This window comes from Ursus maritimus, unplaced genomic scaffold (genome assembly GCF_017311325.1).
Source record: "Ursus maritimus isolate PB19 unplaced genomic scaffold, ASM1731132v1 scaffold_5, whole genome shotgun sequence".
Lineage (NCBI taxonomy): Eukaryota > Metazoa > Chordata > Mammalia > Carnivora > Ursidae > Ursus > Ursus maritimus.
In genome coordinates this window covers 31,194,144-31,221,815 of record NW_024426663.1, presented here as the reverse complement: position 1 = coordinate 31,221,815, position 27,672 = coordinate 31,194,144, and the positions used below count along the sequence as shown (strand labels likewise).

Below are 27,672 nucleotides of genomic sequence, written 5' to 3'. Positions count from 1 at the left end.
AGCTGTACTTGGTACAAATATGTACCATTTGTATCTGTTATCTATTTTTATAAATTTCACACTGCATTATAATTCGTATTTCCATGATTGTCTTACTTACCAGGTTGTTCTCTTCTTGTGGGCAGGGTTTGTATCTTTTCATCTTTTCAATCACAATGCCTTTGCCAGACAGGCAGTTAAGTGTCTAATAAATGTTTGCTAGATAAATCAATAAAGATTAAGAGTATAAATGGTGGGGATGCCTGGGTGGCTCATTTGGTTGAACGTCTGCCTTTGGCTCAGGTTGTGATCCCAGGGCCCTGCTCAGTGGAGAGCCTGCTTCTCCCTCTGCCTGCTGCTCCCCCTGCGTGTGTGTGCTCTCCCTCTCTCTCTCTGACATATAAATAAATAAAATCTTATAAAAAAAAGAGTATAAATGGTGGATGGAAAGCTTAAAAGGAGGCAGCATAACAGGATATGTAAGGGTGCAGGCTTTGGAGCCAAACAGCTGAATTTATGTCCCAGGCTTGTCACTTTTCAGCTAAGGCTTAGTTTCCTAATCCGTAAAATGGGTTAATATTAATCCTGACCTCACAGAGTTGTGCATTTAACTCTGCCAAGGCATATAGTCTTGGCAATATAAGTTGGCATATAGATGCTCAATAAATGCTATCCATTAAGAGTAATGCATAAAAGGTATAGAGAAAGCATGCTGTTTCTCAAGTAATTTCATTCCATGCCAAAGGGCAATTAATTTTAATTTTTTCCCTTTTTTTTTAGAATGGAGAAACACCGTTCTTTCTGGCTGTTAAAGGAAGTCATGAAGAATGCAGCAAAGTGCTTCTGGCAGCAGGAAGTGATGTCAACATTCCGAATAAAGTATGTGCTCCATGCCATGTTCACTCACACGGTGGGGGGCTCAGAAAGTTCTCTGGGCAATCTGGCCCTGAACTGATCCACTCACTAGGCTTTTGTAGAATTAATATTTATAATTTGCATTGTTTGGGGTAAGAATTAATGATTTACCTCTTATATTCCCCTAACTATTGTCTCCTTGAAAGCATTGCCATTCTTCCTATTTATTGGGGAAGGAATAATTGAAAACAGGGGCAAAAGGAGCAGATAGTTGTTACAGAGACATTCTCATTCTACCTTGTTTTCTCCCTAACAGCTGTACATGCCTGGCTTACACATAGTAAATGCTGAAAAAAACATTATTGTGTGAAAGCCCACGTAGTCAGTCTGGAGCCTGAAGAAGACATGATGGTGCCTTCTTGTAAATACAGAATGCTTTTGTATTTTGGCATGATGCTAAGATCCTAGGTCACTTACCTGCATGTTTTGGTGAGGGAACTGCAACTTAGGAAAGTTAAGGAACTCGTTCAGGATTACCTGACTAGTCAGTGGCCGTGGTGAGGATTCTAACCCTTGTAATGGCTTTGCCTTTTAGGTGGTTTTACTTTCTTTTTCTATCTTTCGAAGTAATTTTAAATTACAGTGAAAGTAACAAAAAATTTGAACAGTACCCAAGGGTATATTCCAACTATACATCGCAATTTCACCTCCCCAGAACTGATGGGATTAATAGATGATTGAATCTTGTAGGAATTTTCCATGCGTTTACATGGAAACTGTGATGAAGCACGCACGTGTGTAAGTACTGACACCACATAATGGTAGCACACTACATGGATCTGCTGCTCTGCAGCTTGGGTTGCTTTTTTAAGTGCCAGTATGTTTTGGAATTCTCTCCATATCAGCACAATGTACAGGCAAACCTTTAAGATATTACAGGTTTGGTTCCAGACCATTGCAAAAAGTGAGTATCACAATAAAGTAAGTGAAAAGAATTTTTTGGTTCCCACTGCATATAAAAGATTACTGTGGTCTGTTAAGTGTGCAATAGCATTATGCCCCCCGAAACAACGTACATACATTTATTAAAAAATACTTTATTGGGGTGCCTGGGTGTCTCAGTTGGTTAAGTGTCTGCCTTCGACTCGGGTCGTGGTCCTGGGTCCTGGGATCGAGCCCCATGTCGGGCTTCCTGCTCTGCAGGGAGCCTGCTTCTCCCTCTCCCTCTGCCTACCGCTCCCCTTGCTTGTGTTTCTTTCTCTCTCTCTGTCAAATAAGTAAATACAATTAAAAAAAAATAAAAATAAAAAATACTTTATTGCCAAAAAGGGTTAACCATCCTCTAAGCTTTCAGTAAGTCCTAATTTTCTTGCTGGTGGGGGGTCTGGCCTCAGTGTTGATGGCTGCTGACTGATCAGGGTGATGGTGTTGAAGGTGGAGGGGGCTGTCGCAGTTTCTTAAATGAGACGACAGTGAAGTCTGCATTGATCGACTCTTCCTCTTGTGAACCATTTCTCTGTAGCATGGATGCTGTTTGGCATTTTACCCACAGTAGAACTTAATTAAAAATTGGAGTCAGTCCTCTCCAACCCTGCCCCTGCTTTATCAACTAAATTTATGCAGTATTCTAAATCCTTTGTTGTCATTTCAGTAATCTTCACAGCATTTTTATCAGGAATAGTTTCCATCTCAAGAAATGTTTTTGGTTACCTGTATAAGCAACTCACCATCTCTTAGTTTTATCATGAGATTGCAGCAATTAAGTACATTTTCAGACTCCACTTTTAATTCTATTACTCTTACTATTTCTACCTCATCTGCAGTTACTTCCTCCACTGAAGTCTTGTGTCTTCACCTTGTAAAAAAAAAAAAGTAATATCTGTGAAGTGCAATAAAGCAAATCAATAAAAGCAAATTCTATAGAAACAATGCCTTTTCAAAAAGTATAAAGTTAAACACTAGCATCAAGAATAGAGTCCCAAACGGTAACGTTTTATACTCTGTATTGTGCTGGTGGAAGTGTACATTTGTACAATACTTTTGAAAAGTAGTTTGTCACTTTCCTTTCACCCAGGCTTGAAAAATTCTGTTAAGGGAATAATCTTAAAAAGGGAAAAAGCTACATACATTAAGATAGATCGTAAAGTTACCTCCAATAGCCAAGAATTAGATACAGCCCATACATGCTATGAATTCTAGGGGAAAGCCAAATAAAAGTTTGGTGTACCTTTTTTTTGGGAAAATTATGTAGCTGTTAAAAAATATTAATGATAAATACTAACTATACCAAATATATTATAACTATACCAAATATTAATGATAAATACTAACTATACCAAATATATTCATGATATGGGACTCCTGGGTGGCTCAGTCCGTTAAGCGTCTGCCTTTGGCTCAGGTCATGATCCCAGGGTCCTGGAATCGAGCCCTACACCAGGCTCCTCACTCAGCGGGAAGCCTACTTCTCCCTCTGCCTCTGCTGCTCCCCCTGCTTGTGCGCGCTCTCTCTCTCTCTCTCTCTCTCTCTGTCAAATAAATAAATAAAATCTTTTAAAAAATGTTCGTGATAGAACACTAATAGAAAAAACGATATGTATTTGTACATACATCTTCACTGTCTAAAATTTATATACACATGGACGAGATTGTGAGAGAGAGTGGAAAATGTACTATGAGTTGATTCCCACTGGAGTTGCAGGCTTATTTATGCAGTAAATGAGCGCCACGTTAAGAATTCATGGGGCCCATGAAATACTCAGAGTGTGGATAGCTGTGCTGTTTTTCAGGGGTTCACAGGTGCCTCCCTGCCCCCAGTCTTCAGCCTCCTTGGAGTCCCTAGAAAAGCCTCCCTCATTATCCGGGTCTTATTGGGCTGACTCCTTTTGCCTGACTCCATTGTTCTGTGCCCCCCTCCTTTCTGTACTTAATTCTGTTTAGCCTCCAGAGAGGTTTTACTTTGTAATGGCTTTCACATGCTCACATTCTCCCCACCCTGCTAGGACTGCAGACTCCACATTGTCCATATCCTTACAGACTTGGCCTCATCTAGGCAGCCTGGAAATTGCCCTGAGTCCATTTTTCAGGTTTTACATTTTCTTGAGTTTTCCCCTGAGTTCATTAGCACACTTCCTGGATCAGCAGCCTCAGCTCCCACTGGTTGTTCACACCTGTCTCCGCCTAACCCAGTGAAGACCCTGGGGGACCGAGCAGTGTGCAGCAAGAAGCCAGCAGCATAGACACATTACTGTGGGGACACGTTAGCCTTATTTTGCTCTTACATCTGTAGGTGATTACTGTGTTTGATCTTGGAAACGCTTCACCTCTTGACAATGATTAGTCTTGCTGTCCAGGAGATTGCTTTTGTGCCCCAACCCCCGACTAAGGGGAAGGGGTAAAGGATTGAGCCATTTCTGGGACGGTAATTGGAGATTATGGATTTAGCTGACAGCAGAGACTTCCTCCATTTGTGCTGGATGTTGTGCTGCCCAGAGTTTGGCCAGTAGGTTCTCTTCAGGGCCGTTCTAAATGCCCCTGGTCCAGCGAAGACTTTTGTAGAATTTAACAACTCCTTTCTGGAGGCCCTACCTTTACATCTTATCAAACATATTTAAATGTCCCAACATTCCACATTAAAAAAAATTGTTTTTGCTGTAAATTATTTTAAAAAACTTTTTAATTGGTGCTTTTATAATTATTTGGCTAGGATAAACTCCCCCAATTTATGATTGACTCTGGTTTCCTCGAACTCTGTGTATGCTTAGGAATTTGAAGAGGTGAAAAAATTAAACCTACAACTTGTTTACAAATATAATGAATATTTTATGACTATTACATTTAACAGTCAATGAGGTATGAATATGTCAATTAAATATTTATTCACTTCAATTTCATGGTTTTCTTTTGGTATCTTGGAATCAATAATTTTTTGGGTGAAGGTTTTATTTTTTTTATTTATTATTTTTTATGTTTTTTTTTTAACTTTGCATGTTTATTTTATTTTTTCTTTTTGATGTAAAGTTCCATGATTCATTATTTGCATATAACACCCAGTGCACCATGCAATATGTGCCCTTGTTAATACCCATCACCGGCCTATCCCAATCCCCCACCCCCCTCTCCTCTGAAGCCCTCAGTTTGTTTCCCAGAGTCCACAGTGGGATGAATGGAGGGGAGGGTAAACAGAAGAGGGAATGAACCATGAGAGACTGTGGGTGAAGGTTTTAAACATTTCTTTGGCTCTTAAGATGTCTGTAGGCCGTACACTCATGGCCTCCGGTGCCTCCGGGGTAAGATACCAGAGTCCCACCGCTCTTCCTACTACTTCCTAGCTTTCGGTTCTTCACAAACTTGCTTCTGATTCAGATCTTCTCATTGGGGACACTTTTTACCATTCTGATCTCAGTCTCAGTGTCACCCTTTCCTGGAGGATTTTCTTGATCACTCACCGGAAAGTAGCCATCCAGTCCTGCTGTTTTATTTTGTGTTGTTGCACTTAGTTCTAGCTGTTACTGTTCTCATAACGTCTAGATCTAGTAAATAGATTTATTCTCAGTCTACTGATTGCTCTGTCTGCCAATCTGTAGGTCTACTGATTGTCCACCTCTACTGGAATGTAATAGCAGAGATCTTGTTTACCATCCTATTTCCCCACTATCTAACATAGTGCCTGGCACATAATAAGTGCTCAAGTGTGTGTGTGTGTGTGTGTGTGTGTAATGAAAACATGATAGTTATGATTACTGTACATATTTGCTAGCTCATTTATTCTCCTAATATTACTACGGCTTGAGAAAAAGAGGTAGGATGGTGTGGTAACAGAATAATGCCCCTTCCTCCCAAGGAGGTCCATGTCCTTATCTTTGGAACCTGTGAATATGTTATGTTCTAAGGCAAAGCGGGATTTAGGTTGTGTGTGGAATTAAGGTTGCTAATCATCTGTCCTTAAAATGAGATTATTATCCTCAATTATCCAGGCGGGCCCAGTCTAGTCACAAAGGTGTTTTAAAGCAGAAGAGGAAGGCAGATGAGATCAGAGCGATGCAGGGTGAGAAGGACTTAGCTGCCTTAGAAGATGGAGGGAGGGGCGGTGAACAACGGGATGTGAAAGGCTTCCACAAACTGGAAAAGTCAAAGAAGTGGATTTTCCTCAGGGCCTCCAGAAAGGCCTTTATTTTGGCCCAGTGGGACCCACTTAAGACTTCGGACTTCCAGAATTGTAACATAATATGTTTGTATTGTTTAAGCCATTGAGTTTGTGGCAATTTGTTATCAGCAGGAATAAAAACATACAGGTAGTTATGTCCTTTTTTACAGATGAAGACATAGAAGCATATACTTGAGAGGCCACTTATTCAAGGTCATAGAGACATGTAGTAGCAACTCAAGCTGGAGTCCAGGTGGTCCAGTGTGTGTATTGTTCTTATTAGCATCTTATCTGTTGCTTCATAAGAAACCCACCGAAGTGCAGTGGCTTGAACCAACAGTGCACTGTTATCTATCATTTACGGATCTGGGCCTGGGGCTCAGCTGAGAGATTCTTACTTTGAGTCTGTTACGTGGTCACAGTCAGATGTCAGCCAGGACTTCGGTCATTTGAAATCTTAAGTGAGTTGGATGTCTACGGTGGCTGGCTCACATGCCCAGCAGTTGGTGCCAGCTGTCAGCTGGGAGCTCAGCTGGGGCTCTCGAAAGGCACTGACGTGTGGTCTCTCTTCTCCCAGTATGGCAGCTGGTTTTTAATAGGCAGGGAGCAGAAGCTGCCTGGCCAGTTAGTGGCTACACCTGCCGCTGGCACACTGTCCCTTCTGCCATACTCTGTTGATCGGGCCGAGCACTCACAGGGTCCACCCAGATGCAAGGTAGACCATGTGTTGGGGGGGTAGAAGGCTCACATTGTAGACGGGCTCGTGAGATGGTAGTTACTTATGCAGCCGTTTTTGGGAAAATCTCACTTCCTATAGAACCTTATTTGGTGGACCTAGAAATACTTCGTAGCAATCTTACAATTAGTTAGCAACTGTCCATTGACCTTATATTATTGCAAGGCACCATGCTAAAACCTTTTAGAGGATGGCAGGATAATCGAGAGCAATTTTGCCATCTAGTACGGGCTTGAAGTGAAGCCACTTGAGCACAGGGAGCAGGGAAGGAGATGCACTGAAGCGGAGTAAGGGGCCATGAGGGAACACGGCACAAAGATAGCAGTCATGCTAAGCTTTGAAGCCAGATCCGGCAGAAGGGAGAGCTGCAGGTAATCCGGCCAGAGGGCAGGAGGGTGTTGAGGCATTTCCTGGGATCAGTACCAAGTCAGCCATTTTGGTTCAAGGAGGGGTTTTGCAGGGTGTATGGAGAGAAGACTTGGCCCTTGTCTACTTTGTACTTCTTAGACAAGGGAAACAGGGATTTTGCTCGTATTTGCCTGAGGCACGTGTTACCTAGGACTCTCACTCTTATGGGAAACACTTATGGGAAGTAACAAAGAGGCCCTCAAAATGATCAAAAACACGTTGGATTTTCTTTTTTAAATAGTTGTACTGTTTTGCTGTATTAAGTAATTACCACATGATGAATACCAGAAAGCATGCTGGATTGTAATGGGGGTCCTTCCTGCCCTTTCCACCTGTATCTTACAGCTCAACATCAGTGCTTTGCAGATGGCAACCCAGAATGGCCATACATCCCTCGTCAGCTGTCTTCTCAGTGAGAATGTTGATCTGCACCAGAACGCAGAAGTGAGTCTATCCAATAACACGGGCTTTGATCCTGGTGCCCTGAGGCTGGGTGGGGAGATGCTCCTCACAGATACTGTGGGGGGGATGAGATGTTCACAAAGGAGGAATTCTTTCTGGGAAAGCTGACTGACTGCTTTTGGAGACTGAGTCTTAATTTTGAGAAATAAAATCCAGGGGATGAATTTTAGAAAGTCATTGAAGTTCCTGAACAAAATGAATTCTTTATGTTTTAAATACTGATATTTGCTGCAGTAAAACTTTCTCAGGTGTCTAGAGATGCTATTATTCCTGTATTAAATTTATCAGTTTGGGGAAAAAAGGACATTGCTATAAATGGAAAGGAGAATGATCATTCCTTCCCTCTTCACTGAGTGATCTTGTTTTTCTTTTGAAAGTCAATCCTTTTTACTGATTTAGGTTTTCTGAAGCTTGAGTTGGCTTTGGTAGCATTAACAAAGGCCCTTTGTGCTGGAATTAGATGGGAAACATTCCTGTATTTTTCACTCTATTTTCATTTCTCCTGTGAGAATGTTATTTCCTCTGATCTTGCTTAGCCATTACTATTTATTATATTAACTGGAGAGAAGGGATGTGATTTGATCACGTCTGGTAGTTTTTGGAGACTGACGTTAGGGAATTGGCTCTGAACTCGCCTGGTCTACCCAAGGATGCTTCCCGTTTCTCGGGAGGAGCTGTGTCCCAGCAAGGCCGGTGGCCCCAGCAGGAAGGACACTGCCCACTTCCCTGGGCCAAGGGATGCTTTCTCCTTTTTCATAATTGGTGCCTCAAGAGAGAACATTCTTCCTGAGTAGAAGAGGCCTGCACAGAAAGCCTTCCTCCCACACTGCCCCAACTAGTCCCATCATCTCCATTTCCTTGTTCACGCCTGTGGCAGGCTGACCTATGCAGCTGTGGTGTCCTACCTTCCCCCTCTTCTCTTCCTTTGTGTGCTGGTGCGGCTCTTGCAAACTCAGTACCTCTCTCTTCCATAGGTTTCTTTCCTAGTAGGTTTCCTGGGAAGGAGCCTGGTGCCAGTGTTAGAGTCAGGCCAATAGGGGTTCGAATCCTGCCTCTGCCACTTCCTGGCTCCATGGCCTTGCAGAAGTTATGTAACTGCTCTTTGCTTCACATTTCAAGTGGGGAATAGAAGATCGAACTGCTAGGGTTATGGTGAATGAAAACTATTAGCCCAGAATTTAAAACAGAGTATAAACTGTTGGGCAAGTGAGTATGCATTAAGTAGAATTATAAAAATGTGTTCAGTGTGCCTAACTGGGGCTTATTATTAATATCTCTTTCCCTTGAACAGCATGTGCTCTGTCCTTGTCACCTGCTCTCGCACACACCTGCACTCCCTGTCGGCTGCCTTGGCTCTCAGCTCTCCTACTGTTCACAGCCTCCCTGGATCTTCTGAGTCCCCTGCTCTTTCACACTTGCCCCCCCACCCCGCCTCCCACTGCCTTCCCTCCACCCTGACAGCCCCTCAGCTCACTCTCTCTCACACCTAACCTCTTCCCCCCCACCTTTTTTTCTTTCCGGCTGCCTTCAACAACTGGAGACATTTCTCTGTGCCTCCATGCGCCATGGCAGCTGGGTGTTAGTGAAGCAGCAGGAGCTAAGTGTGATCCTAGAGGTGGTCATGACAGCCTGGCGGGGTGGGAAAGAAGCCTGCCTGTGGGGATGGCTGAGAGGGACTGGGACACTCCAGGTGAGGGTGAGGCTGTGGGACAGGCATTTTAACCACAAATGAGAAGGAAAGGGGAGCAGGCTGAAGGGGCTTGTTGAGCATCCAGGAGCTGTATGCTCTGTATACATGGGAGGGCTAAACATGAGAATGGTGCCCCTGGGTGAATGGGGCATTCATCCCACAGAATGCACTAGGGAGAAAGAACTCTAAATCACATCAGTTCAGGAAATGCTGAATGTGCATGCTTTTTCCTCCTTGTAGCTATTCCCACCATACTTTAGGTCTTGGAAGGCACTGAGAAGTCCAGCATTCTCATCATTCTTATCTAAGTGAAAGTGTCAGTTCTTCAGGAAGGCTTTTTTTTCATCTTCAGAAAGGTTAGCTGTTTGCCCATTGCACATATGTTCTACCACTCTCCTTTTCCTCCAAAGCACTTTTCACAATTTGTATATTTATTTTGTGATTTTTAAAAATTTTTTAAATATTTTCTTACCCCACTAGATTGGAAGGTTCCTGAGAATAGGTCATGTTTACCACTGAATCCTTAGCCTCCTGAAAAGAGCATAGCCCATAGTAGGTGTTCAGCATGTAATTCTAGAACAAATGAAGGGGGAGAGCTGATTGCTGGTGAGCAGGTTTGCTGCACAACCTTGGGATGGAAATGATGCTGAACACTTGCTGTTGGCCTGCTGTTGTGCTGGGCAGTTTCAGTACTAGGAGATTATCAGGACATCTCTGTCAAAATGAGTTGATTTTGGTCTGATGAAGCCAGAATCTTTTGGATTTGAAATTCTCTTTCTTTCTGCAGCCAAAGGACTCCCCCTCTTCATTTAGCTGTTATCAACAATCGTATCTCAGTTCTGAACAGCTTATTAAGTGCACAGCATGACATTAACATCTTAAATCAGGTAAGCCAGGTATATCAGAACCTGGAGAGTCTCTTTTCTTATGATTCAATGCATTGTGTAGTTGGGGTAGTTTTGAGCAAGTTCAAGATATCCTTAAAATTTCCAGGTAGAATATACATATTTTCTTTATCCTTTTCTTCTGTGACCCCCACTCCCACTTGCACACACATACTTTTTCAAACACACAGCTGGGGTTCAGCTAGTGCATTCTTAACCTGTTCACACTTAAAAGGCCCAGCAACTCTGATAGATAAACAGTAGCTCAGAGGTAAATTGCCTGCAGCTCTTTAAATCTAAAGCCACTCCTTCAGTATGAAATATAATTGGCCAGTAGCCCTTTGCCACAAGGAGAAAGCTTTGTTTCTATGTTAGAGACTGTAAATGTGTCTTCCCTTTACCCAAAGGCAAAAGAGACCTCTTGGAATAAAAAATAAATAAATAAATAAATAAATAAATAAATAAATATCATGAATTGAATCCACTGGAGCAGAATCAAATGCTCCATAAAAGGAATCCATCACTGGCTGGAAATGGAAATGCTGATGTGGAAGATGAAGAGGACGGGAGTGGGCACTGTCTGAATCAGGGCCCACTCTGGGGCTGAGCTGCCTCTCCCAGGAGCTGTCAGGAATAGGAAGAGAAACTCTTGGCGGAGGGACCATTCTGGAACCCTGGGGACAGATGACAACTCTAGCCAATTCTGGTGAAACTGATTGCCTCTACTCAGAAAAGCCTCAGCTGGGCCCTGACGGGAGGGAGCGGCCAGATCCCGTGCACAAGCCTGTCCTAATCTGCTGGGTGGCCCTCAACTTCCGAATCTGGGGAACCAGAGCACCGCCTCTGGTCTCTCCAGTCTCCTCCATCTCCAACCTAGGAGTTCCTTTGTGCGGGAGCAGAAGGATGACTTACCTACACTTCAGTTCCTTCCTTCTCCCACGGACCTTCCTCCCTGTTTCACTATTCTAAACATTTGGGGGAGGCGGGGGAGGACCTTTTTGTTATCGTATATACTTATGTGTCCGAGTATGTTAATGCCCCAGATATTTCCAAATGAGCAGAATCTTTGCTCCATACTCAGAACTCACATATGGTTTCAGTTTCACCAGAATTGGCTAGATTCATTCCGGAGAAGGAGGGTTTATTAGTCTGCCCCCCCCCCCATTATAGAATTAGACGTCATCACTTCAACTTTCTGTAAGATTGGGAATACACTCAATGTATAATAATAAGAAAAATAAAAACATTTGTTTGTAATCCTCCCCCAAAAGAAAGACAACTCTTGTTAACATTTTGGTTCATTTCCTGCCTTTTAGACTTATAGCAGTATCGTTGCAATAAAATTTTATTGATATTTGATGTATGACACTTGTATCTCTGTTCCATGTTGGTATAGTCATTTGATAGTTTGTCATTTTAAATGTGATGTTTTCAGTGAGACACCAGAGGGGCACATTGCCACCCAAAGGTGAGTCTTTAATAAATGCTTTCTGATCTTAATTATGCTAATGCCCCAAGCAGGCTGGCCCTGTGCTCTGGTTGGAAGAGCACTGAGCTCCAGATGCTATTGCCCAGCTATGTGGCTCTGGGAAAGTTGCTTCCTCTCTCTGGTTCAAGGGTTGGGCTAGACAATAAACAGAGTTCCTTTCAGTACTAATATTTTAGAAATGTCTGCATATTAGCATATCCCTTCAGTGAAAGATTAAAGTGGGTGAGTTTCTTGTGATTTTGAATATTTCTTTGAAACACTGTTATCCTCTTGGTAAGAAAATGATTACCCCAGAAAGAAATTTAACCATTGTTAAATGTACAGTTCATTGGCATTAAGTACATTCATGTTGAGCAACCATGGCCACCATCCATCTCCAGAACTTTTCCATCTTCCCAAACTGAAACTCTGTACTCATTAAACACTAACTCCCCATTCTTCTCTCCCCGCAGTTCCTGGTAACCACCTCTTTACTTCTGTTTCTATGAACTTGACTATTCTAGTATCTCATACTGCAATCATCTTTTAAAAACCATTTTTAAATGTTGCCTACTAATCCAGCATATGCATATACCATAATTTATCAAATGAGTCTCCTAGTGAAACATGAAACTTCCTCTCAGTTTTTCCACTGTTAAAAATTACACCGCAGTGAATGTGCCCTGTACCTATGTTAAAGTGTGATCTTGGGGTGCCTGGCTGGCTCAGTTGGCTAAGCGTCTGCCTTCTGCTCAGGTTATGATCTCAGGGTCCTCAGATCGAGCCCTGAGTTGGACTCCCTGCTCAGTGGGGAGTCTGCTTTTCCCTCTGCCCCTACCCCCTGCTCATGCACTCTCTCCCTCTCACTCTCTCTAAAATAAATAAAATCTTAAAAAAATAAAAAATAAATAAAAATGTGATCTGAATCTGTTTTCCCTTATGCCCCTATAGGACACCTGTACATTCCCTGTGTCTTTTCATTATGTGAGTTTTTTCCCCTCCTTAATGTGTTTACATTTTTGAAATTTCTCATGGCAGAGGCAGCAGACTCCTTTGCATGTTGCTGCTGATTTTGGCAATGTGGAACTGGTGGAAATCTTGCTGAAGGCAGGCTGTGACCTGAAGATTGCTGATAAGGTAAGTTCATGGCCTTCACTGTGTTCAGTGGAGACGGCTGTGAAGAACTCCCTATTGGCTGTAAGCCTTGAACAGCAGGCTTAACATACCCCTTAAGAAATGGACACACACTGGAGAAACCTTGTGTCCTGGCAGTCAGTAGAACATCCTGATTTCGATTGAGGGATGTAGGTAAGATATTTTACTCTGAATAATAAAATATGTATTTTTAAAATTAAAATTATTTACTACTTTTTGGGAAAGATGATAGATTCACGTGGTCCAAAAATTAAAAAAACATAATCAGTAGAAGTTTTACAATAAAAATGTCCCACCCACCCCTGACCCTAGTTGTCCAGTTCCCACACTACTCTTGCCGTACAGATCTATTGTCATAAATTTTTCTATTCTTTCCGGCTTCTTTACGCATAAACAAGCAAAGATAATTATAATTCTTACCACATTCCTCCATCCTTTTTGCACAGTGGTAATGTACTTCTACATACTCTCCTGCATTTAGCTTTTCTCCTTTAAGTATATAAAGTGGAAAGGGTTCCATGTTAGTGCAAGGAGAGTTTCTTCAATCTTTTTTATATAGCTGCACTGTAGACTGTGGCATGGAATTAACATAATTTGTTTAGTTCTCAGCCGATGGGCATTTCAATTGTTCCTGAGCTTTTGCTATTATAAACAGAGCTGCAGTGAACAAACATACACGTGTCTAAACTTGTTCTTACTTAAAAATTCTTTAATTATGAAATAAATATAACATGAAACTTATCATCTTAATCAGTTTTAAGTGTACAGTTCCGTAGCTTTAATTCTATTCACACTATTATGCAACTAATCTCCAGAACTTTTTCATCTTGCCAAACTGAAACTCTGAACAGCAACTACCCGTTTCCTCCTCCTTTCCTGCCCCTGGCAACCACCACTCTATTTTCTGTTTCCACGAATTTGACTATTCTGGGTACCTCATATAAATGGAATTATACTGTGTTTGTCATTTTGTGACTAGCTTATTTCATGTAGCATAATGTCCTCAAGGTTTATCCGTGTTGGAGTGTGTGTCAGAGTATCCTTCCTTTTTAAGGACGAACAGTAGTCCACCATGTATAGACCACATTTTGTTTATCCTTGCATCTGTGGATGGGTATGGGGTTGCTTCCACCTTTTGGGCATTGTATAGACTTGTTTTAAAAGAAAGACAACTTCGTTTCTATCAAGTGTCGCAGTGAGGCCGGCTCCATCACAGGAGGGTTGCGGGGCGGCCGTCCACTAGGTTCCAGCTTACTGAACAGCGTAAACACAGGAGACCATGGTGTGGCAGTCCTGTTAGATGCTTACACACATGCACCTTATTTCAATCCTCACATCTCCTCTGTGAGGTGGGCAAAATTATCCCAGTTTTCAAGAGATTTCAGTGATACCAGGGGTCACAGGCACAGTAAGACACAGAGCCAGGCTCCAAAGCCAAGGCCGCTTGGTGGTCCAGCGTGTTTCCACAGCTGTGAGCAGAGCTGACTGCTTCTGAAACTTGCAGTTTTCCCCCCTCTTGTCTTCACCCACACTCCTCATCAGCTCAGCACATCCTTAATTCCTAGTGCAAGCTGAGATCCCCCCACGTACTATTTCAGAATCTCACGTTTTACATTTGTGGGACTTGAAGTAGTGACGTGTTATTTTACTTTTCTCTAGAGGTCAGTTTTTAAAATTATCCTGAAAACTAATACAAGCCCACTGTGGACAATCTGGAAAACACAGAGAAGCATAAGGAAGGAAAACGCAACCACTCATAACTCTGCCACGTAGGTGGAATTCCAGCACTCCCACCATTGTGGCTCGTTACTGTCCCTTAACATTTAGCTTTAGTGTTAACATTCGTATTTTCCAGTGCTTTCTCTTCCTACTTTATTCCACTTTCTCATTAATACTGAACCCCTCTGGGGCAGTCTTATGGGTGAAGAATCGGCAGCATTGGGAAGGGAATTCATGCTGGGCCCCCAGTGCTAGTGGACTGGATGTCCTGGCAAATACCGTCAGTGCTGCAGCCTGACTCACAATTTGATTTTCCCCTATTTCCCTTCTCCTCCTCCCTCTTTCTTCTCTGGGCCTGGCACAGGGTTGGCCCCCAATACCTACTTAATTAATAAAAACTACCTTTTCTACTCACTCCCACCATTTTTACTAAGGATAAATGGCTGTAAGAGTGAATCAGAGTGTGGATGGGAAAAAAGAGCCAGGGTTTGCTGTGAATATGACTTTCCCAGAAACCAGTTCTCTCTGTCTGAGGTGTCACCAGGCTGCTGGAGGGCTTCCCACCCTCAGCAGCTGGATTATTTAGGTTTCCACTCCAGGACACACTCCCTGGGAAGGTTTTCCTAGGAACTTGAAAATGCTGGCTTCAGAATGCTGCCTTCCCACGGTAGGCTAATCATGGTGACTCTAATGGCTTCCTCAGCCAGGATTTCGGCAGCATGCAATGAAAGACTTGCTAAGTGCCTGCAAAGTACAGTTCTTCCTGATTTCATGACTGTCTCTTTTGACCGGAAACTGATAACTGTCAGCCCTAATCTGCTGGCCCAGCTGGGTCTTAGCACCTCCACTAACAGCCAGATCATTTGGGTTGGTGGGAGTTGCACTTGCTCAGCCATGGGAGAGAATTACTGGAATAAATTGCTGGATCCGTAAGCATAGGAACATGGGTCACTAAGAACTTTTCGTGGCGTTATTCCTGACATGCATTTTGATTATCTTCACGATCCCTGAGCAGACTTTTAATGTGGCATTTAAAAAGTAGATGAGAACCACCATCTTTTCTCAGGAAAGAAAATGTATAGATGTGTAGATTGTATACGCATAAAAATCTAAGGGACATTGCTCGTAAAGCTGTGCGCTGTAACTTTATATCGATCCTGACAAAGGTGTAATTTTTTTTGTAATTTGTATAAGATACCAGATAGGATCCCAGGCCACTCATGCCCAAAATTATGTCCAGAATATCCCTTATTGCTCATTCCACTGGGCTAAGTTTCCAATCCCTCACCCCTGGTTAGAGGCAGAATAATAGAAAAAAATTCTAGATAGGAGTCCAGTGAGCTAAATTCTGTACTATGAATCTGTAGTTTTGTCATGGATGCTATTATTCTTAATGAGATCAAGCACTTTTCTGTCTTAATTATCTACTCTCCACAACACATGGCTTCAACTTCTTGGTCTAGGATGGCTGTTGAAGCTCCTGCCCTCATGCCAGCATTCTACTCAGGAGGAGGAGGAAAGAAAGGAGAATAACATCCTTCCTGTCTTTAAAATTACTTCCAGAAATTGCATGTGCCACTTCCATTTATATACCAAAACTTAGGTCACATATCTAAATGCGAGGGAGGCTAGGAAATGTTTGGAGTGGCCAGGTGCCCATAGGAGAAGGAAAAGTATATTGGGGGAAGGAAGCATGGCACACTGACTAAAGTCTCAGCCACGGGGAGAGTCAGTCCTCAGAGGAGAAAAATGTGTGATCGTATTATTTATTTGCTGAGGAATCCCTAGTGCAATGAGCCAGGGAGACCCCCAGGGATCTTGGAGAAATATTTGTGTTCTCATCGATAGAGCATGTGTAAAATATCATCTGCTAATGGTTGGTCCCCAAGGCCAAATCTTTTCTGCTGCCCTGTTGACACAGCACCTCACACTATCAATACCTAGCATCTCTTGAATAACCACCATGTGCCATGCACAGTCCTAAGGGCTTGATATGCATTATCACACTTACCCTCACCACTACACATGGGCTGGCTTTGAGACCTACAGAGCTAAGGACTGGCCCAAGTTGCCAAGTTCAGGGGAGCAGTAGGATCAGGATTTGAATGCAGCTCCCCCATTCTAAACCTGGAGCTCCTAAACACTAGGCCACACTGCCTGACACTTTCATTTTTAACTCTTAGCAAGGGAAGACTGCCCTGGCCGTGGCCTCCAGGAGCAACCACAGCCTTGTTGTGGACATGATCATTAAAGCAGAGAGATACTACGCCTGGAAAGAGGTGAGGCAGCATGATTTCAGCTCAGCAGTGAGGTTTTCTGCAACCGCCGTCTTCTTATGGGGCAGTGTGGGGTTTGTGTAATTCTTTTTTCTGCTCTAATGGACAGGGTCCTGGTGAGTGCAATTATAACTGTCCCTTTGGCTTCTGCTGCCTCATTCATGGAATGAAAAGTTGCTTCTTCCTCCCTTTCCTTTGCCAGCGTCAGTAGTCAGAACTGAAGTGTGTAGCACTCGTTGGGCTAAGCAGGCTGGTCCGGGTTGGCTCTAACAGGCTTAGCATTTTTGCCCTGCGTGGTTGGCTCCCAGGTTGTGCCTCTGTCACAGAGTCTCTGGAAGTTCTTAAACCCACATTCTAATGAAGGATAGAGAAGTTGACGTTCCTGGTTCTGCCATTTGCAACACACCCTGGTGCTGTCACTCAAATATCCTGTGATAGTCACAAAACCTTTATTGATCTTAGAACACAAAAAACTTGCCTCCAGGACATTCTCTCTGCCTTCTTTCATTATGAGTTCCTCTGATAGCTGCCACGCATGCAGCTTCTCAACAGAACACCCTTCTTCCAACATCAAAACCTAAGCCCTCAGGCAGGATTTGCACTGCCGGGCACCACCCTGTTTCTGCTTTGGGTTGTTGCCATCCTAGGCTGAATGGCCCCCCTAGTCCAGTAGGTTGATGCCAGAATTCAGGTCTTAACCCTCAGATGCTTACCCCTGAGGAGCCTCAGGCCTGGTGTGCTGTCTAATTTGCCAATCCTGAGAAATTTCCCTTAAATCCTAAGGCAAAATGTATTGATCTGCTTCCTTCTCGCTCACAATCCTATTTAATTGGCTCAGCAGTCCATATATATATATATATATATAACTGGATGATGTAACATATATGTCATTTAAAGGCCAGACCATCCTCCTCGAACTTTTCTTTCTTGTCTATAAAACAAAACAACATTTTTGTGACCATTAAAATTCTCTCTCCTCCTCCTCCTTGATTCCTGTTTCTCCTGCTCCTTCATTCTCTTCCTCTTGGCCTTAGCTTCATTCTCATTTTCTTAGATCATCACCGATTTGATTGAAAGTAACTTTGTCAACTTCCACCTTTTCTCTTGCTTCTTAAATGACTGTTTTTACATTTTCTTTGAAAATAGAAATATTCATTGGTTCTATTTTTAATGTCTGCTAGCATTTTTAGATTCTTTTTCCTAGATGAGAATAAATTACTTTTCCACCAAATGAATAAGCCCTTTTTCCTAACAAATCTTTGAGATGAAAGAGTTAGATGAACTTTGGGAATCCTATACAATACATAAATGTATGAAGGAGACCCTCAGAATTGAGAGAGTTGTTAACCTTGGTGACCACTGGGGCCCGACATCTGGAGTGGAGGAAGGCTTGTTTTTTAATATATATTCTTAAATGTTTTTAACAAATATATTTATTACTTATTTTATTGTAAAGATTTATCTATCTATTTTAGAGAAAGAGCATGTAGCGGGGAGGGGCAGAGGGAGAGGGAGAGAGACACCCAAGCCTACTCTGAGCTGAGGGCAACTCAATCCCACGACCCTGAGATCACAACCTGCACCGGAACCAAGAGTTGGTCACTTAACTGACTGTGCCTCCCAGGCGCCCCTATTTATTACTTACTTTAAGTTCACTTTGTTCATTAAACAAATATATCCTTTTTTTTAACCAAATGCATTTGTTATTATTTCAAATGTTCTTTGTTTATTGAACAAGTTTATATCCTGGCCTAATATAAAATAATTCCTAATAAAGAACATTAAAGAGAGGACTGCAGTTTCCTCTCTTATATCCATCATTAAATCCAGTGGTTCAGAGGCATATGGGAAGCTTCCTGAAATCTCGCTTATGCTATTTTAATTTCCACCAGTTTTGGCATGTGATACTCTTGCAAATAGTTCAGTGCTTTGGCAGACACGCTATTAATGCTTCCATGAACTGTTGAAAAAGACCTGGGCTTTCCAAATCCGTGACCCTTTCCTCTGGAAGCCTAAAGGACCACCCAGCCCAATCCTGGAATGCAGAGCATGTGTGTTTCTCAAAGAAATAAAAATGCTGTGGCACAAAGGTTAATGCATTTTGCAGTTCTTCCCTCTACCTTGTGGTGTTTCAGGTTTTGTTCTTGTTGGAATCCTCATTGTTTCAGGAGAGGGAATGAAGAGAACAGGAAAAAGTGAAGTGGCCACGGCTCCCAAGTTTGTTGGATCCCCCACCCTCAGTCTTTCCTCTTTCAGGACTCCCTGGGAGTCACTGTGGGAGTAAAGCTAAGGTTGGGACAGAGAAGACCCTGAATTTTACAACCTCTGAAACAGTTACGGGTAATTTATACCTCCCATTCCTAGTCCAACTTCTGTTCACAAGGTCCAGATACTAGAGAAAAGACTGGCCTGTCTCCTTGGGCATACTTCCCAGAACATTGTACACCATCCAGAGGAGAATGCAGATGCTGTGAAAGACAAAAGCTGCTCTGTGATGGGGGCAGAGGCGCAAGCCCCACCACATTCTTCTCAAGAGGTTTTGAGAACCAGGTGTCCATATCCTGTTAGTCCACTTCCTGCCACAGCGTGGACTTTGTCTTGCTGTTCAGATTATCTTTCATTAAGAAACACTATTAAGTGAAAGACAAAAATAGGAGTTACCATATATAAAAAAGGAGAAGAGATAGGAAGTTCCAGTCCTCTTGGGCTTTGTGTCCTGCATGTCCTTAACTGATCTGCAACCTCCCGAAGGAGGAAGATCCGGAGGCCTGATAGCATGTACGACAGGTGCAGCTCTAGGAAACCATGACACCTGCTTTCACTGAGATTTTTCTCCAGTTTCTTTGGCTGGATTCTGTAGAAGGGACAAAAGGAACGTTTGAAAACTGAGAAAACAAGGTATCAGTCCAGGCACAGGGCATTTGGACTAAGCCTGGCTGCAGTGACTTAAAATGTTATCGACCCCGTCCTCTCCGCTCTTTTGGTCCCCAGAGTTAGGCTTCTACTTTGCTCTCCTCACACCAGAGAGCAGGATGAGTGGAGGGATCAGCTTTGGTCTTTCTAAGAGTATATCCAACCTGGGCCTCTATGAAACTTTGATGTGAGAAAATCAAACCTGCAAAAGAAGAATAGGGGATATTGGTTGAAAGTAAGGCCTTCAAAGATGAATTTGTTGTTGTGACATTTCCTTAGCTAACGCATCCCCTCTGTTTTCTTTAGGGGTGAGTAAATAAATATCAGCAAGCTGGGATAGAAGCATGCTACATGGCAAAACCCCTCACATTTCCTGTGTCAGACAGATAGTACTCAAGCTTTTTATTTCAGACATTTGTCTCCATCTTGAATGACAAAAAATGATCCAGTTGCAGATAATACTGAAAACATAAGTCTTGGTTACCACCTTACGAGTTATATCTGAAAAATTGTATACATACCATGAAATAAGGCAATAAGCCGAAAATGTCTAAAATAGTCTGATGTAGTTACTTTTAATTTAGGAGCATGGTGAGAGCATCAGGGACCCATCATCCAGCTTTACTTTGACATTCAAGCAAGATCACAGTTTGGAGACCAGACATATTCGCAGTCTCCTCTGGGAACTGGCTTACCATCAGCTAAAGGCCAATGAGTGGCAGAGGCTGGCCCGTTCATGGAACTTTACAGATGACCAGATCAGACCCATTGAGGAGCAGTGGTCAGGTGAGCGTGGCCTAGATGATGCGGACAGGAAGGAACAGCAGTTCTTCCTGGTGGCAGATTCTCCAAGTAAGTGGTTGGTGCTCACGACAAGCAGCAGACTACAGGAGCCCAGGAATTGGGACAGTTAGATTAGGACCACAAAGATGATTGAGAACTTTGCAAGCCATGAACGTTCATGGACTCTGCAATAAACTGAAGTTTGCAAAAGATAATTACCTTTATTGAGCCATATTGAAAAGTTGGCATTTAGCCTTTAAGGAAATGAAGGTTCCCAGCTGAATAGGCACTAAGGAAGCAAGGACTGAAGAGTTGGCTTCTCCCTGGGAAACCAACCTCTTCTAGTGTTCCTTGAGATTGTCTTGTGTGAAAAGGTTCATTCTCTAACAAAAGGCTCACTGTTTAGGGCTTCCACTCCGGGAGGAATCCCTTAAGCCACGTCTGGGTATAGAGTTCTTGTAGGATGTGGCCTTGGGTGAGACCAGCTGTCCTATGAGAGCTGTGGGAGACGGACTCAGGGCTCTCCCAAGTAGAAGATCCTAAGCCATGGAATCAATTCAGCCAGACTCCAGCTGTCAGAATTAGTGTGGTCAGGTCAGCTGGCGTCATTAGCTTTGCTCTTTTATGATTTGACCAAAGCTAGAAAATATAGAAAGTTTGTTTGGTATCAATCAACTAATTAGCTTTAAAAACAAGGAAGCAGCTGCTTGTCTTGGCAAAACATTCTATTCAGAGCACTTTCCTTACATGGATATTATGAGATGTGAACAAGTCCCATGCTCAGGGGTTGATGTGCATTATGGATTGCTGGGACTGTAGATGGCCAAAACCACAGCCCATGAATACATGCTAGTTACACCACATACAAGTAAATTATGGCACTTTTTTATTGCTAATTCTACAGCTACATTATGGAAGATAATGCATTGGAAATGTTGAATATTGAATCTTTCTGAAAAGATTTCTTTTTTTACTATTAAGTTTTCTCCTTTGTTGCTAATTAGGCAATATGGCATTCTGTAAAGTTTTTAGGAAAATTTAGTTGCCTTCTGGAAATCTCTCTTGACCTAAAGAAATGATTTAAAAACATAGTGTATCTTCAGAGTACTTGCCGGCAGGATAAAGAGGATCGAAAGTTTTTGGTCAAACAATGCGGAGTGCCTAGCTCTACCAGGCAAGGGATGCAACCGCTCTATAAGCCAAGGTGCATGTTTGGTGGAATTTACAATCCGGTTGGCATGATAACAGCAACATTCACAATCCAGATACAATCAAGGGTAATGGTACTGGCACTAAGGAGTTTGTAGGCTTTTAAGCAAAGGAGTGACACGTTGATGGTGGTATTGAAGAAGGATTAGTTTGGCAAGGGCAAGATCAGGAAAGGAACAGGATTCACCTAGGAGTATATTCTTTATGGGTACAGTTCACTCTCCCTGAAACACCTGCTTCTTTAACAGTCTGTCCAGCAAGTTTCCTCCCCAGAGCTCAGGCTCTCCTTTTGTGGTATCTGCCTGCTCTCACACGCACTGGCTAGAACTGGAAGCCTGTTCTGTGTTTGTAACTCTGAACTCCTGTTGCGAGAGACCCATCTCAGCACTTACCCCAACATCTCTCAGGGCTTAGGTATCCAGTGTGTATTTGCCCAGTGAATAATCCTGGCCCAGGGGATGCATACCTCCATCAGAAACTGGAGGGGCATGACGGTACACGTTTGCTGCTTGTAGTGCGGTTAACAGACAGCAACATCAGCATCTGGGTGCTTATTAGAAGTGCAGATCCTTACCCCAGACTGACTGCATGAGACTCTCCATTGTAACAGGATTCCCCATTGAAATAGGCACTTTGCGTGTGAGAAATGGTGGTGCATAGCAGTGCCACCTGCACGTTGAAGGAGAGCTCTGCATCTCATTCCAATTGTTCCTTACCCTTGGGCCGGGACTCAGCTGCTTCATCTATCTGCTCCTTTGGTCTGTGTCAAGCACAGTAGGTGCAAGGCAAGCGCTGGAGTGAATCCAAATTCTGGTCACCCTAAAGAAATTCCATTGAGGGGAACTGGAAGGACTTTCATCCACTGGGCTTTTTATCTAACAGCCATCAGAAGAGGAATGAGTTGCAACCATAGTCATACAGGAAATTCGGTGAGAACTAAGATCACAATAAAAAGAGACATCAGCATGTGGTGTTTTGCCTCTGACTGTATGTAGTTGGCACAGGAAAGGGAAATTTCCGTGAATACGGCCACAGGGCTCTGCTCATCTGGCTGCATGGGACCCTGATGACACAGGCCACTCCGGTCAAGCATCTGTATGAAGAGCTGGTACGCACGGGTTTCCCACAACTAGCCGGTGAGTTAGTTTTCAAGACAGAAGTTCCTTCTCCCTTAAAATGGTGGGGGGACGGTCAGCAGAAACAGTACTGTCCATTAACAGTCCCAGTGTGATGAGAGCTGTGGCTCATAAAGAATAGCAGCTCCTCTGGTGAGTGACTCAGTACTGATCCCAGGTTCACCTGGCAGGTCTCAATGTCACCCCCCTTGCTGGGCATTTGAAAAAGTAGAGGAGGATTTCTCTTGGTGTGTACCTGTGGCAGGGTGTAGAGGTGTGCGTGGGGTGTGGCGAGCAAGGTTAGAGGATAGTTTCCACAGCTAAGCATTGTCTTGCTCAGAAGGCCATTTTGCCCCCGTCAGGGAAATCTGCAAGTTAGTGCACTCGAAAATGTTATCTGTAGATTAAAAGAAAAGAGCAGACGGGCTTTTACTTTGGCAGCTGAGGTTACTGCTAAAAATCACTTGCCAAAGACTGTATTGTCAGGAAGATGCTTTCAAAACTGATCAATAAATTGGGTGTTATAACTATCATGTAGTAATAACCATTCAAGCAAAATATAGGCACATCTGCCATTATTTCCACTGATGCAGTTTTACCTGAAGCTGAGCATAAACGCCTGAATCACACCACTGATCCAATACTCCGTTTCAAGGGATCGTGCATGGATGACGTCTCCTCCCATGACATTATCTTCATTAGCACTGGGATTGTACCCTCAACTTTAAATTTCTTTGTTTCTATAAAAGGGCATCCACAAGAATTCTCAGGGGAGACTGAGGCAGTCCCCTGAAGGGGTGCAGGGATGTGCTCGAGAGCAAGACTGTGTGGGCCCGTACCTGAACTCCACGGCAGTGTGATCTCGAGCAAGTTCTCCAACCTCACTGTGCCAGTGTTCTCCTTTACTAACTAGAAAATTGTCTGTGTCAAAGGGTTGTTGGCGGATTAAGTGAGTTATAGTGCCTGGCACACGGCAATTGCTTAATAAATGTTAGCTGTTAATAATAAACGTTATCCTATTTTTTCCAGAAAAGATCTGTCAATTCAAAAACGAAACTGACTCCAGGTCCAAGAAATGTGCAGTTTCATAAATGTCTAAAGAAACTGTATTTAATTGATCTTCCACTCAGCATTGTCCCTTAAATTCAGTTCTTTAATGCCATAAAATTCTAGCAGTAGCATTGATTTTCCTTTCAACTGTGACGATGGTGGTGACGGGCAGCTCTAACAGATGATAAAATGGTATTAGTACTTTCCAACTACTGAAATGAAATGTCAGAAATTTTTTTTTGATTTTTACTTAAAGCAAATTGTATATGATTTTTGGATTTCTGCCATTTGATGCAACATATGGGATAGCATAATCTAGGTTTTGTGCGTCATTTTTTTTTTTTAATGTTGGTAGGAGCAGCATCCTGGTATATGAAAAAACCAAGGGATTTAGAATAGACAGACATGGTTTTAATCATGGTTTGCCACTTGTCAACTGTGAGCCTTTGGGCATACTAATATTCAAGTTCTCAGATCTTCAATTTCCTTCTTTATAAAATGGGGGAGTGTCTCTCTCTTCCATAGCATTGAACATGAAGGTTGAATGCCTGTTAAATGCCGAATCTCATGCCCACAGTATTGGAATCATCCACTGTTAGCTATTTCTCTTCAGTGAGAAAAACTAGTTTTGGCAATTTTGGTTACTGTTGGCTTTAAATAACACATATGTGTAGTATATTGCTTAGAAAAGACCAGAACTGTATACACCAATGTTTGTTGTTTTTTTTTTAATCTCTTGGTGATATAATTACAGGTGATTTTCATTGTCTTTGTACTTTTTGGTACTTTCCAGGGGTTTTTTTTGACAGCATGTAGTATTTTTATAATCTGAGAAAGTTATGAAATAAATATGAAATCAAGTATGAACTCATATCAGTTTATGTGCACCTATTCATTATAAGTTAAGGCTCTCCATTCTCAAATTCTGACTTTACTTCTATAAGGCCAGAGATAAAATCATGAGCAATATCAGTCCAGTTATTCTATTATGAATTTATAGTTTTACATCTTTGTTTCATGCTGAGTGTAAACGGCCCACTGACTTTTATAAATGTTTAAAATGGGTAACATGTTCACACAAGTCCAAAAAGTAAGGTATTCAGTGAAAAGTCTTGTCCCCATCTGTTCTCCAATATGGCTGGTTTCCACTGATCATGCTACTTACTCCCTCTTCCAAAATCTGGGTAACCTCTTAATGCAAAAGTAAACAAATAGAATACATACTCTTACTGTATAAGTGTTTTAATTGTAGAGTTTAAGTTAACTTAGGCTAACACTAATTATTTGGTTCTGCTTTGGCCAATATACAAGTTCTAGAGCTTAAAGCTTAAAAAGATGTGTATGATATTCTTAATTACAATATTCATAATACTCCCTTTAGTTTGTCCATATGGTTATGGCTTGGATATTGAAAACCATTCCTAGTTGTCATCTAGGTTCCTCAAAAAGCAGAGCCTGAGACCAAAGTCTGTGAGTAGCTGCTTTTTAGGAGTGCAGATCCAAGGAAACAAGAGGGAAAAAGGGAGTGAGATGAGGAAGGAGGGAGAGCCCAGGTGAGGGTGCAATACCAAACTGGCCACTACTTGGTATCAAGCATAACTGATCATCTGACTTTCAGGGTACTCTCTTCTGAGAGATGGGATGGCCTAGTACACCTCAGGCAGTTCATATGGGGGAGAAAGGAAGAACTGATCCATTACCACAATGGGGTGTTAATTCCGGGCTGCATATGAGTAGGCTCCAAGTGGAGCCAGTGATCTGTTGTGCTTCACTCAGGGTGCATGGCGAAGTCCTAGAGAAGAGCATGGCCGTGGTACGGGCAGCACAAGAGGTGCTGTAGGTTTGTGTTTGTTGAAACCCATGAGGAGCTGTTTGCCACAGTGGTAGCTGGGCCAGAATTCAGAACAGTGCTGCATAAGAAGGATCTAATACGCTAATTCTTTAATTCTGTAGTTCAGAAAAGTTCAGAAAAGCCTTGGTCTGTCCTTTAGAAAATAGGATATCTGTGTATCTCACATTTATTCTCATGTTCTATTACAATGTGAGGCAATAAGAAAACCTATTTCCTATAATAAAGTTAGAGCACAGAATTAGATCACATTCAAAGTGAAAGAGGCTTCTAATCAAGTCCATCCAGTTCTGTTAAAGATACGAAAATTGAGGCTCTGGACAGATTCTTTAGAACTGACTTGTTTTTATATAACCCAAAGTACTTTGTGAAATAGGAAGGGAAGGTAGATCTCACTGTTTCACAGATGCGATCCTAAGACTCATGGAATTAAACGTCTGCCCCAAGATAACCAGTCAGCCAGCAATAAAACCATTTGAAGCCTGGTCTTGCTTTCTTCAATCACTTTCACCCAGATGGTTTCTTCCACTGAAAAGTCTCTGCCCAGGCCTAGAAGGTTTGTCGAGTTGCTCAGTGCTACACCCACCCCCACAGGGTGATGTTTAGATGTTCAGAGAGAAAAAGGGTTCAGTGCCATACAATTTCAGAAGGGCAAGAAAGAACATCAGAAATAGGATCTATATGTTGGCTAACTGAATATTAAAAAAAAAAAAACCCTACGTTAAAAAAAAAAAGATCATTCCAAGAGGAAATTTTTTTGATGTTTCTGTGTCTTTTTGTGCTAGTAAAAAAAACTTTCCCTTTTAACATTTAAATTATTCACAGGTCTCACCAATTCCCATTTTTAATTGTAACAGTCTTAGGAAAATGAAGATTAATATACTAACATCACAAAAACTTTGTATTAAAGTATCATTATTACTCTTTTTAATTTTAAAATAAAAATATCTTAATTTTTCTATTAGTTTTAATATTTTTAGTAAAGTTCTCAGTTTACTTGGTCACATTGGAAATGATTTAGCCTTTTGGAAATAACGTTGAGAAAACAGGATTTATATACTTTTATGGTGTAATCAGTAACAGGCTGAACCTATTAAAAAATTAAGTCATTTTTTAATTTAAAAAAGTTTTACTTAATTGCTTAAATTAAAAAAAAAACATTATAATAATCCTACATATAGTTACAAAGGATGGAATGGCTTAAAAAAGTCTCTTGTAATTTTGAAAAGATGAACATGATGTATCCATGATGTTCCAAGAATATGAAATTTTAAAAACTAGAGACTTCTAATCCTTGGCAAAACCAGAATTAAAAGATCTCAATATGTGCATATTCATTTCAGTCAACCACTTTTATGGAATGGATGCTTGTGAGAGACTGGGTGTGAGTTGACCTGGTTCCGAGGGATCTAGAAGCTGAGGTACTACTTTCAGGATGAATCGTCCGGGGATATTTTGCTGCAGCAGCTTGAGGAATGGTTTGCTGAAAAGGTAAAAATCTGCTTTTACAATCCCATAAAATTACACATACTAAATACCATTTCATTATATGTAATTTAACCAAACAAACATTTGTTAAGCATCCAGTAGATATATGTAATAAGCTGGTGAAGCAGCTCTTAAAACAAGTAAGATGTGGTCCTTAATCCATAAGTTAGACTGACGTGCTCATTATCCACACTTCAGTAGCAGAGCTATATTCCAGAGGATCACAAAAAGAGCCATGGGAATCATTCCTCAAAGACGACTCAAGTGGAATTTTTAGTGTTTACAAAGGCCAACTACAGAAAGGGACTTTATGGTGTTTGGAAGAAGGGCAGCCCCAAGCCCACCCTCCCTCCATTTCAATCCATTTTCTCCTCCCCGTATCTGTTAACATACGGAGTTCAATCTCAGGGAACATGGGGAAAGCTCTGAGGAATCCTGCCTGGTCCTTGCTTCACACCAGAGTAAAGCACATCTCTTGTATTTCAAC

At 42.1% G+C, this 27,672-nt stretch overlaps 2 protein-coding genes across 14 annotated transcripts in view; one reads left to right on the top strand and one right to left on the bottom strand.

The window, feature by feature from the left end:
- Positions 1–26,688, top strand: part of ANKDD1B (ankyrin repeat and death domain containing 1B) — a 56,492-nt gene extending 29,804 nt beyond the window's left edge. Inside the window, 8 exon segments of the mRNA XM_040622178.1 lie at positions 7,470–7,568; positions 10,064–10,075; positions 10,077–10,163; positions 12,667–12,765; positions 16,686–16,781; positions 20,276–20,477; positions 22,688–22,819; positions 23,828–26,688. Of these exon segments, the coding sequence (XP_040478112.1) occupies positions 7,470–7,568; positions 10,064–10,075; positions 10,077–10,163; positions 12,667–12,765; positions 16,686–16,781; positions 20,276–20,477; positions 22,688–22,819; positions 23,828–23,889 (789 nt within the window). The 3' untranslated portion in view covers positions 23,890–26,688.
- A 125-nt stretch (positions 26,689–26,813) lies between these two features.
- The window catches only part of POC5 (POC5 centriolar protein), a 37,240-nt gene continuing 36,381 nt past the window's right edge, over positions 26,814–27,672 (bottom strand). For all 13 annotated transcript variants that reach the window (XM_040622172.1, XM_008691278.2, XM_040622174.1 and 10 more), the window contains one exon: positions 26,814–27,180. In XM_040622172.1, the coding sequence (XP_040478106.1) occupies positions 27,037–27,180 (144 nt within the window). In that variant the 3' untranslated portion in view covers positions 26,814–27,036. The remainder of the gene's footprint in view (positions 27,181–27,672) is intronic.